This window comes from Zeus faber (genome assembly GCF_960531495.2).
Source record: "Zeus faber genome assembly, chromosome: 2".
NCBI classification, from domain to species: Eukaryota; Metazoa; Chordata; class Actinopteri; order Zeiformes; family Zeidae; genus Zeus; species Zeus faber.
This window is the reverse complement of record NC_137189.1, coordinates 41633563-41648754: the sequence shown is the minus strand read 5'-3', so window position 1 is coordinate 41648754 and position 15192 is coordinate 41633563. Positions and strand designations below refer to the sequence as shown.

Genomic DNA, 15192 nt, shown 5'->3' with positions numbered 1-15192 from the left:
AGATTGTGGAAATGTCCTGCATCCTCCTCTAGTTAATGGGACGAACCCACCGCTGCCGCCCCTGGCCTCTCCCACAGACCCACGGAGAAGAACCGGCCCCGTCTTCTTCCTGTTGATAGGCGCAATGCATTTAAAGATTATTACTCATTCCAGCGATAAAAGGCGTTTGTGGTATGGGGATGGGATGGTTTGAGCAGCCACAGCTGACCTGGACCTAGGTGATTGGGTCAGGGTGGCTGCATACCTGTTGCTCGTTGGTTGGGCTCACAAGCAACAGGTTAAAGCCCCCATCCTCACACTCACTCAGGATAGGAGCCCTGTCATGACATGTTCTATCTGCTCCTGGCTAATTCCACCTAGCCTCCTCTCTACAATAAAAGGGGTGGCTACAACTCATCTCCTTCTGTGTCTCTGTGCCGGGGGGCCCTGAAAGTGGCGTGTGGCAGGCAGAACTGCCACAGCGTTGTATTTATTTATTCCAACGATAAAAGCCTTTGTATTTATGCCAGAAGCTGTTGTGTCAAATATAAACAATAAACGCTGAACTCACCAACTAATCCGTTACTCCAAATGCGAACAAAAAAATGTAAAAGGTTAAAAACGAAGGCAAAGATTTACTTACCCGGTGAAAGTTGAGAAATTTCATGATTTGAAGTTTAAAGTCTCGAATGTTGCATACGCGATGAAGTGAGGACAAACCCGGATAAAGTTGACAAATTCTCAAATGACGCAACACTTTCGTGTTGCTGACATGGCGCTGACGGTTTTGCTTCTGGTGTGGCCCAGGCGTAATGTGTCTCAGTGAAAGACTTTAAGACATGTTTTCTGAAACAGACAACTTACAAAAAATGGAGTGGGTTGTCTTGTTGTGTTAGTAGGCCCATCAGAAACCCAAATGTAAGTGCACAAGCACTGAAAAAGCGAGTTTTGCATAATTGGTCCTAGGGTTTCAGCGGTTATCGGTGTTGCCGGTGTTATACGGTGTTCGGGCGCACACCGGTTACGTTACTTGCCCACCACCTCCACCGTTGCTTAGCTTTTTTTTTATTATATAGAAATGAAACACATTTAGTTAGCTGTCACGTATCAGCGTCAACGTTACAAAAGTGAAAGTTGCCGCTTGTGCGCGCACAGCAGAGTTGAAGCACGGTCTGCTTATCATGGTAGAAGAGGAGGGGAGGCTATAGACCTTAGACCTGACCTTAGATCAGGTATAGATCAGGACTTGTCTCCCTCCATCCGTAATTCGTGCCTGTACATAACAGGGATACTATGCATGCTCATGCATAGTATCCCTGTTATGTACAGTACACGCATGTACATGCGGTTTTGTCATGAGTTTATTAACCGGTGGGAAAAACTCCTCACCATGGCATCCCTAATAGGTCCCCTTTAAATAAAATTAAGATAAAAACAAAAATATGGCAATTAGGCCTAAATCGAAGTAAATAATGATGCTTGTGGTGTTGCCTGTCATGGTTGGCATGTGTCGTCGACATATTTGACATCGGATATTTACTGTCTGCTTTTGGTTAGAACTTAAAAAAAGGTAACGGCCAAACTATGGATGTATGTGGCACTCATTTGTCAGCGGTGCATAATCTTCCTCCTCCGAGTTGCTCATTTTGGACACTGCCGCACTGTCTCCGCAGCGCTGTGTTTGTAAGTGCAACCTACCCAGGAGGGAGAGGGTGGGATTTCTTTCTATATCGACAAACCCAATTGGCTAGAGGTGAAAGGTCCAAAAGATCGTCCAAATGATCTAAAAGTTATGACTGGCTTTTCATTGCCACTCGCCCTAAATAAATGAAAAAATCTGGGTAAGACATCAAAATTATCAAGCTTATTTTATATTGACACAGAGGAAAAAATGATTGTGATCAATTTCAGCGCGATAATTATCTTTAGTGTTTCATCGCCCAGCACTAGTTCAAGATGTACATATCATATACCTTACACCATCGTGTATCATTGCATACAGTAATGGCCATATTAGCCTTGGACGCACTCATTGTAAGACAAAGTTCAGAGAAGGCTGTTCTCTCCTTGTTGTTCAACGTAATTCCATCTCCTTGCAGGAACCATGGGAAAGCCGCTGTGTTTGGGAAGTTATACGCCGAAGCAGATCTGCGCCGTTTGACGACCACAGCTCAGGAAATCCGAAGCCAAATGTTAATATTTACATTTCTTTGCTGAACCGGCTCCTTTGAAAGAACAGCACCTGGAGGCCACCCCTCGGCGCCTTGTCCTGACCTGTGGCGGCCAGTGGCTTCCTGACTCAAATGGCATCACCAATGGCTCTGAACGGGAAAACGCTTTAACGGACGTCCTCATGTTGTTGAGCAACCGAATCATGAGGCAGCTCAAAGGGTAGCGTCAGCCGTGAGCTCGCCTCACTCTGCCCTCGCTCTCTCCCCCACCCCACCACAACCCCCACCCCTCCCCACCACACCGCCGCCCCCAACGGCGTCCAAAAATTGCCAACCAGTTTCTCGTCAAGAGTCGCAGTTCGCACGCTCAATGTAAGCAGCGCCACCCCAACCCTACAACACTAGTGGACAAACATGATCCGTATTGCGAGGACGCTGCTTGGTGTGTGAGATACGTACCTGTGAGGTGTCGCAACGCAAAAGCAGCGGAGAAATGAATGGCGGAAAGAGCTGCGAGGCGGGAGATGAGCGACAGGCTTTTCCTGTCCAGGTCCCTATTGGCTGGCAGCGCAAGACGGAGCCTGCCGGGGGAGTTATCTACATAAGGTAAGACCATGTCTAAATATGTAGTTTTTACATTTTTGAAAAGAGTTCTCGATGATATGGTTGCGCTGAGCGATGTTCCTAAAGACTAATTTCACTGTCGACTAAACGGAAGTTAAAATTTAGACTAGTCTAAAAGTCAGAAATAATATTGTGTATATTAAAAAAAAAAAAAAAAAAGCGTTTATTATTAAAAAAAAAATACTTCTTGTAATATGAGAGCCATTCAAAACCATTAATCACATTCTTCAATAACCAAATTGTATTTTAAATGCCGCTGCCCAGGCATAGTTCATCTTTCGGGTGCTGTTGAACGCGCTCCACCCCTGCAACGGACAAGGCAGATGTGGACCGGTGGTGCCCCTGAGCCCCGGGGCCGGGCTCCCGGATGGGGATCAGGGGAAGGCGCAGCAAGTTACGAATCCGCAGACCCGGCCGCCGGCTTTATAGCGCCCCCGAACCCTTCCAAGCTCATCCGGAGCCGGTCGTGGGCTCGCGGCGCACCGCTGCCGAGAGAGTGCCTGATGAGGGGTCCCTTGCAAGGGGATGCCGGAAAAAATATTGTTTTTACGAGATGTCATCTGTCCCACTTTCCACCTCGCTGGTTTAACTTACCGGGCGAACAGGCGTGTGTGTTTGCGCGTGTGTGTGTTGTTTTAATTTTTTCAAGCCTCCGTGAATATTAGTAACGGAGGCTCGTTTTTTATGAAGCAACATATGACTAGGGAGACATGACATATCAGTGTAAATTATGTCAACATGTTATTTAAGTGTGAACATTAATGATAATAGTAATAATAATAATATGTTTAACCAACAAGTATTTCTGATGCCGACTAGCGAGGTTAGTAACGTTTAGTTGACTAGTCGACTAATCGCACACATCCCTAGTTGCGCTTAACTGAAGCTGCCGAGTCTAGCATTTTGAAGGCTACAGAGGCCAAGAGCCTATTGAGATATAAAACAGGGTGGTTCGAGAAAGCGTTCCTCTGCAAAATATTATTCTAACAGGTTCATCTACCTTGGCTGTAGTTATGTCTCAAACTTGATGCGTACAATAGTTGTATTGTATTTCTGGTCTATCTGCATGTGAATAAAGCATATTCTATGTGGAATATTATTTTTTCATCGACATTATCACAAATTGTGCTGCTTACATGCATGGCTACTAACTACAGGCTCTGTTCTTTATTTTGCCTTTTAAGCAGAACAGAAAATCAACACCAGACAAATGCTGGTCTCGTTAGTAAGTCTGTCTCACCGGCCAGCTTGGCTGGGCACCAACCATTCTCTTGGGAGCAACTTTTTTTGACTAAAGCCTCCTACTTGGCTGTTAAAATAGTAAATGTGTGATCACTGGCCAGTGAGTAGCAGAAGTTAGTCCTCTGATCCCCAGTCAATGTATTATTTTTTACCAGCCGCAATGAATTAGGGCCCTTGGTCGACATTGGGTTCATTTTAGGTTTTACGTCAACATGAGTATTTACACAAGTTCTCGTAAGTTAACTAAACGTGAATGAACCGGAATTTTGATCTGTTACAATAGTTTTGTATGACAACTTTTGAAAAAAAACAAAAAAAACCACTATGCAGTGGGTCAGGTGCATAGAATGAAAGAATAGAGAAAGATGGACATGGAAAGAATTCAAAGTCGTGATGTTTCGGTCTCAGGAGAAGCACGTATTCAGGCAGAAGGTCAGTGCTCAGACGAGTGTCGATTTATTAAATGAACATTTGGGGCTTTTTGTGGTTCTAGTTTTAATTACTTTCTGTCAGGGATGACTACTTGTATGTGGTCGTGTTGTGTAACCTTAGCCTTGTCTGATCCCTTTGATTCTTTGCAGTAAAATGTGCAACTGTTTTATGAAGCTAAGTCCCAAAGATGTCCAACATCTAAGTTGGTCCTAAAATGTAACGGTGGTAATGATAAGTATAAATCAAGTGATTGACAAATACACATTTACGTGGCTTTGATGGTATGATTTAATTCATTTAAATTGATTTAATTTTCAGTATATAATGAAATTAGCTCTCAGATAAGAGGCGACTGTTGCAGGAGTAAAAGAACAAACGAAAAACAACTTAAATGTACTTGAAAAATTTGCTAGGCACCCAAACTGTAAAAACCATTGTAAATGAGCACATCTGTCAGCCAAAGGAGTATTTATACTTTTTGATCATTGCCTGCACAAGTCTTTTCATCCTCTGCTGTTTTTTGTGTTTGTTTGTCTTTCCATCCTCAGTCCCAGTGGCTCCGTGCTGTCCAGCTTGGAACAGGTAAAAGCCTACCTGCTGACAGATGGGACCTGCAAATGTGGCCTAGAATGCCCACTCATCCTCCACAAGGTAATTCTGTCTGTTGTTTCGCCACATTTGGTAGGAAGCCCCTTTTTTAAGTCTGCACTCTTATAATGGATTTCATGTTCTTTTATTTCTTTCAATGCTTTTATTCTAATTTACCTTTATATAATGTCTGACATTATGCCTCATGCAAAGCACTTTGGATGGTCCTTGTGTATGAAATGTGCTATAGAAATTAAGTTGCCTTGCCTAAGGCTGGTTCTAAGGCTTCCAATGCATCTGTTGTGCACACAGGGATCTCCTAATTAAAGATTAAAGCCACAATTGGCACTACAGGACATTAAAATCCATGCTATCCGCAATTCCTGGGACTGCAGTTATGGGACACCTAGTGACCTAAATCTCTGGATGTGGTTTGTACCAGGGCTGTTCAACTACATTCTGTTGGGGGGCAGAATTTCAAGTTTGTTACCAGTCTAGGGTTCCTACAAATAAACATACTACTTGAAAAACAATGAAATAAAAGATACATATGGATATTATTCTCTCATTGTGGTCTGCCTGGGATTCAGGGCTCCAGACTTAACTTTTTCCTCTGGTGGCACTGGTGCTCCCTACTGAAAATTTTAAGAGCACCAGCACTTTTTTAAGCATAGACACCAGGTAATAAATGAACAAATATAAACATAAGGTATGTGGTCGGTAAATGACTGTCATTAACAATCACAACAAAACAAGGAACTCCTTCTTATATTGCCCTCCTTCTCCTCCCTCTAGAACATTTCCCCCCAAGTGCTAATAGGGCTAAGCGCTTCTTACCGCAGTGAAAAGCGAAGTATAACTGCGGTTTACGGGGTGTGGCACTTTTTTCATTTTGTGTTTTTTTTGTCAGTGTGCCTTATAATAACAAGATAAACCGGATAGAACCTTACAAAAATGCACAGGGATAACATTTCAATGAGGAATTATAAATAAGAGAAATCGTAAATGAATTTTTAAATGTGCATTCATTCCGTGCCCCCTTCATATTCTTATTGAACAGCCGAATTCGATTCTACTGACAAAATTCTGAGTCGCGACATCCCTCGAAATAATTATAATAAACGGACACACACAAAAGAAATCCCCCATATGTTTAGCGGACTGCCCCTCCCCCTTCGCGCGCATAGCTCAAGTGACGAGCGGGAGCAGACTCAGCGAAGAAAATAAAAAGTTTCTCCGGAAGTCCTTGAACATAGCATTGAATACAGTACATAACTAAACTTTGATATTTCATCTTTATATTTCATATCCTCTTATTTGCGGTGATGACGGTAATGAGCTCAATGCCGCGGTGACACAGCCTTACGAGGGCTAGGCACCTCTGAAGGCCAACCCTTGTAGTGGGGCCTTCTAGCTCCTTTATCCTGACCGAACCACATCTGCACAGCCTCGTGGACATTAAACTCCTCCAAGCTAGTTCCCTCAAGACTTATTCTAATCTCACATCAGATTTAATCCTCTTCTGTGCCGAGAATCCCCTTTCACACAGAGCAGAGGACACCGGGAGGACGAGCATAATGCGCACACGATGAGGGATGTCCGACAAAGAATTGATTTCAATTGTATTTACGCATGAAGTAAACCCATTGGTTCTTAATTACTTTTCACATGTGTGAAATAACTGAGTTTGGATGAACCGGACGTTATCGGTAGCGAAAACTTTTTAGACCCGCCTCCTTTATCTGATAGGCTAAGTGAACATAATGTGACATTGACGAGCGCTGCTGCTGTTTGGCACGTGACCAAAAGTTGAAATGCAAGTGGCATGGGATAGGAAAGCAATGGCATCATACAGAGGAACACAGAGGATTTCAAGCTGCGCACTCCAAACTATAATGTTTAGTGAAGGCGCATGTGGTGGTTTTGGAGCATCGGAGGGCAGATATTTCACTCGGCAGCTCGGGCACGGCACCGAAATGAGGCACCGAAATCTGCGTTGGGATTCAGTCCGGTAGGTACTGTACCGATTGTATAGGAAACAGTGCCATAATAGTAGCTAGAGCTAGAGGGAGGCAAGGAGGTGCTGAGTGCGCTGCACACAGCTCGACAATAAAATATGGTTCTACCCATTTGAAATAGTAATAGTAAAAAAAAAAAATAGAAAATAAATGTGGCGGTCAATGTTGATATCAAAGATTTCAATGTCCCAGACAAATGGGAGCGAGAGGTAGAGATTCCGGTCAAATATTATCTGTGTTTATTGAGCTTAAAAACAATTACTAGGCAAGCTATATAAAGAATGAAATCATGAAGGCATGTAGATTTATAATATTTTTTATTGAATATTCAAAATCAATTCAGTCCTGGAAGTTAACGCTGTTTTATAAATAAATCAATATTTGGAATATTACGACTTGCAATCAAATAATTTCCATTTGTGATCAATAAGTAACAAGTGCAGCTGAAATTAACATTTCACTAAAATAACATTTTGATCAAATTCAAAACAAAATAAATATGGCATGTAGGTCTAAATAAATAATAAATGCTTGTGGTGTTGCACGTCTTGTCAACATTTCTACACAATGGATATTTACCGTCTGCTTTGGGTCAGAACTTAAATATCCCAAAGAAACCCGCCAAGCTATGGATGTGTCCTGCCCCTGGATACATCATCTTTCTGTTTCTCGTCTGAGTTCTGGACACTGCTGCTCTGTCTCCGCTCTATGTGCACTGTGTTTACAAGCGCAACCTGTCCACGAAGGGGGGGCTTATTTATATATCGACAAACACGATTGGTTCGAGGTGAAAGGTCAGCTTTAGATCGTTCAAACTGATTGGCTTTCTGTTGCAACTTGCCGAATACGAAAATGAACAGATCTGCGAAAATTTTTGTCAAAAGGATCGAGTCGATTTCATTTCAGCATCGAGGAAAAAAATATGACGATAATTATCGTTTTATCAGCCAGCACTAAGTTAAATTGTGCTGAGAGGGACTTATTTTCACCGGACATTATGACTGGAGAGATTTAAATATGTCGGACTTCAGCAGATTTTCCCGGTCAAAAACTGGCAATTACCGGATAACGGAAACTCTTGTTGATATTGTGGGTTGCGACAAATAAATCATTGTATCATTGTATCTCTCACACGCACACACACACACACACACACACACACAAATTCTCACTCCCTCCTAGTGTTTCACGTGATATATGGTGTTGATTAAAAAAAACAAAAAAAAAAAAAAACGGTCGGCATAGTTGCAATTCGCGCTGTGCTCCTAGTTATAAAATTTCGGAGCATTGTCTCCAAAAATGGTCGCAAAATGCCACTAAGTGGTCGCTATCTGGAGCCATGGGTCCAGAATGCACAAGGGTCTCTTTGTCTCTGTGTTATACCGCCTCTGCATAGCCATATATTGTGTAATATGACTGTGTAAAAGATTAGAATAGTTTGAGAGAAAGTTTGGACAATGTGGGAAACAGCCTCTTTTTAGTTCATTTAGGCATATTTAGCTTTGGCTAGAGATGCACCTATCCACTTTTTTTTCAGTTCCGATCCGATTAGGGATGTACCGATCCGAATCTTTCGGTCCTGTTACTGATACCTGGGCTTTGTTAAATTATAAGCTGTATTCCTCACTGTGAGGAGGAGACTGGGAAGCATTATTTCATGTGTAAGGCAACATCAGGCATGACTTTAACACTGAAGCTTGAGCTTCAGGCGCCGGAGTTCACAGCTTGGGCAATCTAATGACTTCAAGGAAAAGTGTGCTCCGATTCGATAAAATATCATATTTTACACTGTCCACTTGAGGGCAGAACAGAGACCGGCAGCTTGTGAGAAGTGCCGGTACGCCGGTACACGCTCCATCGGTGAAATGAAATGAGATCAAAGATGAGATAGTAATGTTAAACGGAACATGATTCTGTGATACGAGTAGAATGAGGAAAAAAGTCACATTAGAGAAGAATGTACAGAGCGAACATGGCCATGGAGGAGAAGACACGTACTTGCAGTAGTGTTTAAAAGTTTGTCTCTTTTCAGTGAACGGGATCATCTGGCTCACTGAAAAAAGTCAGATTTTACGACCCTCAAGCATTTATTTTATCTATGAAATTGTATAAAATATTTTGTTTATGGTAATTCCACTAAAAATAATGATTATATAATGATTTAATGTGACTGGAGTTTGTGAAGTGCAGTATTTTACATATCAAGACGCAATAGTCTAACAATGGAATGGCCGTCAGTTCTAAAAGTAAAAAAGAAATATATTTAAATCGAAAATCTAATCAAAACACCATGAGCTTGATGAGCTTGAACGCATTATCCCTTTTTTCACCCATTTCCATCAATCGTGCTGTTATTATTGAAATAAAACCAACTTTTTTTTTCTATGGTAGAACATGTTCATTCATACGTCAACAAACAAACAGTGGGTAGCTGGTAATGAACATGATACTTGCTACGGGCTATAACGGCTGCTTGCGTACATAACTGAACAGAGCAGCGATTAAAAAAAAAAAATCAGAGAAACTCAAACAAATCTCAGTCCTCCGTCGGGAAAGAGGGCGTGGTAAAGACCGCGGGTCCTTATACAGTTCAGTAGAGTCGCATCGCGTCATTTGTCATCATCTAGTTTTTTTGGGGGGACTTCCGAGTGCTGATTGCAACTCTGACGCGCCACAATGTTTCCGTTGGAAACACAAACCGTAACCAAGAACAAGCGGTTTTATTGATTTTATTTAATAGATTTATTATTCTAGTACCAGAAACTGTCATTCGTACTTGCAGTTTATATAATAAAATATCAATACCATTGTATCGTTACAATCGAAACAATATCACCACGCAAAATATCGCAATCCTATGCTGTATTGATTTTTTTCCCTCCATCCCTTTAAAGTTAAAGTGCTTTTCAACCAGAAAAACTGCAGCTCCCCCATTTACTTGAATTTGCTTACAGGACAGTCTTGCCCGTTCTGATATGGCGGTGACGTTGACATATGCGGCAGTCAGCGCGGCGTCTATATGGTGTGCGGGGGGGCGGGGCCGCTCAGGTGGAACAAGAGTTTTCAGCGAATGCACTCATGGGAGAGCTCGTTGCTAAATAGAATACAAAATCCCCTATATGGAATTATTTTGGTTTTCAACCGGGCGCAACCGGCAAGCCAAAGGACGTATCTGTGTAGTATTTAATCCTCATCCGGTCATTTGTTTGAGTGTGGTGCTCCACTCTACGGCGGAACATGTTATATACGTCGGAATCATGACGTCATACTTTGAGGACCAACACAGCTGAACGGCTGCTTTGAATTGAGCTTTACAGGTTAATAATTTGTCGAGTTGAGTTCTCCAGGAGGCAGACCATGGAATGGAATTTGGATCGGTACGTGTTTCGGTGACATCAATCCAATATCCGATGAGTGAACGGCACCCGATGCCAATATTCGATCTGATCTGTCCTATCTCTAGTTTTGCACCAATCGGCCAATTTTTTTTCTCTTTTGTGTTTCAATTTTCTATCCTCCAACCTGAATCAAAGGGCCGATCTACATAACTGCCACATTTGTCCCCCAGGTCACCAGTTGAAAAGGCCCGTTCTTCACATTGCAGATTGTAATGTAACCATTTAAGCAAAATTATGAGGCAATAACTGTGAATCCCATCTCTGCAAAATTCCAATTGCATTTGATTCAGTGAAGGATGCTGGGCAATGAGTGCTAAGCTATAAATTCACCGAGGCCACAGTGCTCGTCGAATGTCACTCTCCAGTCAGAATGACACAGCAGTCCCTGCACCCAAATATAGGCCTCGAGCCACATCACGCAGGCTACACAGGGGAGATGCACGCCACCGCCCTGTCGCCTCTATCGGGAGATGGGTTTTCCTGCTTTTCCGTTGATACTCTTAATGTTCAGACGCGCCCTCCCTCCTGCAGCTGGATACGTGCTGATGACTGCTATGACTGGCTTGCATTTATCAAGGAGGGTTGTTCGAAGATAAAGCCTGTGTCTCCCCCATTTCTCACATTTTCATTCTCCATATGCATTGGTTAGGGAAGTCATCTGTTTTTCGTGAGATCAAAATGTCCTGTAGTCTAGAGATTTCACCTCAGATTGGATGCATGATCCTTTTCATATTACTGGTACAAATAAATGCAAACGATTTGTATCTGCATACTTTTAATAAATGGAAGCCTAGTTGACTGTCTCCAGACAGTTTAACTCCTTTTTGCTGGTTTGAGTGAATAGTCTCACCAACATCCTCCTTTTTGAGGATGTTGACAAATGTGCGAGTTACATTTTTGGATGATGATTAATAGTTTTAATCTAATGGGTCGGTTCTATACTGCCGACTTAACAAAGTGGATACCTTCTTTATCTCTAGGTGTTCAACTTCGACCCCGGGGCCGCGGTCAAGCAGCGGACAGCTGAGGACGTGAGGGCGGATGAGGACGTCACCAAGTTGTGCATCCACAAGAGAAAGCTGCTGGCTGTGGCCACACTGCACAAAAGCATGGAGACCCACCCATCTCTGGCTCTCTCTGGTCCAGGGGGAGGCGCTGGTATGTGTCCCAAAATTGAAGATTTAATTTGCGAAGCAAACCAGTGCATTTAAATTGTTTGCATTAAAGATGCAATTAAAAGATGAGATTAAACTTTCTTTATCTTGAGGGACATGACAACGATTGCTCAAGGAAATACTGTACACATTTGGAAATTTAATTGTGAAGACATGAGCTGTCTTGGCCTAAGTCTTTGCATCTTTTGATGTTGTGAGTAAATTAAGCCTTGATTTGTTTATTTTTGATGAAAATGTGCGTACTTTCTTTCTCATTAATAAAATCATGTGTATCTTGGACTCAAGGTGCATCATCCGTCGTCTCCACGCATTCCACAACCCAACGAGCAATAAGAACAAAACCCCACGAAGGCCTGCCTAACTCCGCTGTCCCCGACTGCAAGAACCCCTTCAAGATGATGCTAGCACCCGGGCAGCAACCGCAGCGGCTGTATCCTCCCCAGGAGGCGGGTGGAGGCCAGCAGTTAGAGCTCTATCCTGGTTACCCAAGGCAGCACAGACTTGGGAATGAACCGGGCCCCAAGTCACCCTACCGGGTCGCCTACGGTAATATGCTGAGTCCGCCTCCCTCCAGCTCCAAGCTGTATGGAGACGGGTCGCATTCCCCTAGTGCTGAGATGCTGGGAAGCCCTGATGGCTTTCAGAGGACAAACCTGTGCAGTTTTCCTGGAACCAGCAGCCCAGGCTCTGCCGGCATCCACGGGAACAGCAGGATGCCTCTTTCTCCACCCGGTATGATGCGCCATGGCTCCCCAGCTGGCCAGCCAGCCTGTGCCATGACCGGAAGGACTAGCACGCCCCTCTCCCCCACGGCCACTGCCACAAGCCCAGTCATGAACATGACCCGGGGTAACTTTCCCCCTGGGATGGAAATCCCCCGAGCAGCGTTCCACCATAAAGCGCAGCAAGCCATGCACCCCACTCCAACACTGTCCTCCATAGCTCCCTCTTGTGCCCTTCAGAAAAGGCCACTGACCTCTGAAAAAGACCCTTTGGGCATTCTGGACCCCATCCCCAGCAGACCTGTCAGTCAGCCCCCTGTCAGTGCCCCAAACCCCTCCAGCTTCCAGCCTAGCCTCCACTCTCAGGTACCAATGATGAATGTAAACATCCCTCCTCCCGTCATCGTCCCCTTGCCAAGCAACTTACCTTTACCCACAGTCAAGCCTGGACCTGTCGGCCATGGAGGCCACATCCAGAGGACTCAACAGCCTGGTCCCACCTCCTCCATGTCTCCTTCTTCTGTCACCTCCCCCGTCCACATAGCCGGACCTGCTGTAGGCAGGATGGAGGCCTCCCCCCACCGATCGCGCTCCTCTTCCACCTCTTCAGACCACGGGAACTTTGCCATGCCCTCAGGGCACCAGGCCCAGTGTAGCGGCATGAAGCTCCCTCCTCGCTCCCCCAGGTCAGCCATGGGATCTCCTCGGCCAGCGATGCCCTCAAGCCCTTCCACCAACAAAGCTGACCAGCTCCATCAGTACAAAGATCCCCAGATGCTGCCCGGGATGGCTAATTCCATTGGGGTCCAACAGCACAACAACCCAATGTACTCCCCGACGTCCTCCACCTCTTCATCCTCCTCATCATTGTCAGCCCCTAGCGCTTCCCAGAAGGGCCACCCAGGACTCCTGGGAATGCCCCTCAACCAGATCCTCAACCAACAGAACGCTGCCTCCTTCCCAGCCAGCAGCCTCCTGTCAGCCGCAGCCAAAGCACAGCTAGCAAATCAAAACAAACACACCGCTGCCGGAAGCGGCACGCCCAGCATGGCTGCCAGCGCTGTGAGCGGCAGCATGGGGATCATGGGGGCGGGCAGCGCCGGTGGTAACGGAGCAGGTGTCAGCCACCCCAGCTCCCTGAGTGGCCCTCGAGGCATGGAAGGGCATAGCACTTTAAACCCCATGCTCCCACCCAACTCCACCATGCTGCTCAACACACCCGAGGCCCAGAGTGGGAGGGCAGCGCTCAGAGACAAGCTGATGGCCCAACAGAGAGACCCACTGCGGAAACGCAAGCAGTCGTCGGGTGGCACTCCCGCCAACCACGATAACGGAAACAACATGGTATACAATATGCTCAACAAACCGGGCATGGGAGGCCCCCGAGTTCAGGGGCCCAGCCCCACAGAACAGCTGCGCAATGTGGCCCGGCTTGGGAACCTGCCCCCTAATGCCTCCATGGCCCAACTCCTCCAGTCCATGAGCCACCAGGGTCCCCACAACCAACGGCCCGGCCTGGGCTCAGGTCCTCCAGGACCTGGACAACTACACTACAGTGATGGAACTTCCATGGTGCCTGGTGGCCCTCAGCAGCACCTCTTAGTCCAGCAGCGGCTGCGAGGCCCAGGTGACCCCATGCAGCACTGCCAGAACATGGACAGCTCTGGGGGCCATCCAGGCACTCACCCAAGCCAGTTTCCTGAGATGATGACCCAGATGCAGACCTCCTCTATGGGGAACTGTGGACCTATTCGGGTCCCCGGTGCAGGGCCAGTTGGCCCTGACGGCATACCTCTGGGCCGCCCTGGCGGTAACCCCCCACCGCTGTCTCATCCCAGGCCCCTCGCGCAGCAGCAGAGCCTCCTCCACAGTATGGGCCGGACCAACATGGTGGTCATGGCACATGGAGCTGGTGATGGAAACTGTGGACAGGCCATCTCTGATACAGGTCAGACTTTACATCTTCTACAGGGATGGCTTTTCAGCAACAAAGAACAAATGGTATAACACTTGAATTTTCTTGTTTGATAATAGAATAAATAAAGGCCATGCTATTTAGAAAGGTTACACGCGAATTTAACCTAAATTTCTTTTTTGAAACGATAGGGTCACAGTGTTTCGACTCAAGGAGCCTCAACAGCAGAATCCTCAAGTTATACTGTGGATCTCACATAAGATTTTAAGTCCTTTTTTATATATATATTTTTCCGTTGATAACTGCTGTTTTCATGCATTTTTCCATACTTGTTAGCGCCGCTTGTCCAGGAGCAGAACAAGCTATGGCAGCTAATTCTGCACATTGAGTTTAGTGAAACAACGTCCTGATTATAATCAATCTTGCATCATCCACTGAGAGGGACGATATGGACAACGTATGACGTCAAATCAGTAACTGACAAATGGAATGAAATAGAAAATAGAAAGAGAAAGAAGAACTAAATATGGAGTCAATTTTACCAGCCACAAACCTGCAGATAGGATTATTAAAAACATGTCTGCCAGCACTGGGATGGGGGACAGGGTTGATATCTTGCTTTAATTACAGAGACTCTCTTTTATGATAAGCGAGTGGTTCATGGCAGTGGGGAGGGGGCATTGTTTCTGTGCTTTTGAGTCAATTCTAACGTTGCCAAAAGATCTAACCGATAGGCCCCTGGCCCAGACAGTCGGGCTCCTCTAGGTTTGGTGAGCAAATGAGCGGGCCCCTCGCCGACGGAGGCTAAGCTAATTGTCAGTCGGCTGGTGTGTGCCTTTGTTTCATTTGTACACTAGCATCAGTCAAAGCAGTGGGAACAGAGAAACGGGATCTGCAGCCAGCTCAGATAGGCTTTTTGACGAGCTGC

General features: G+C 45.2%; 1 protein-coding gene across 1 annotated transcript in view; it reads left to right on the top strand.

Moving 5' to 3' along the window:
* Positions 1–2643: 2643 nt before the first annotated feature.
* Positions 2644–15192, top strand: part of mbd5 (methyl-CpG binding domain protein 5) — a gene marked incomplete at both ends in the record, with an annotated part of 26267 nt that continues 13718 nt past the window's right edge. Inside the window, 4 exons of the mRNA XM_079996890.1 lie at positions 2644–2756; positions 4997–5099; positions 11433–11610; positions 11913–14297. Of these exons, the coding sequence (XP_079853016.1) occupies positions 2644–2756; positions 4997–5099; positions 11433–11610; positions 11913–14297 (2779 nt within the window). The remainder of the gene's footprint in view (positions 2757–4996; positions 5100–11432; positions 11611–11912; positions 14298–15192) is intronic.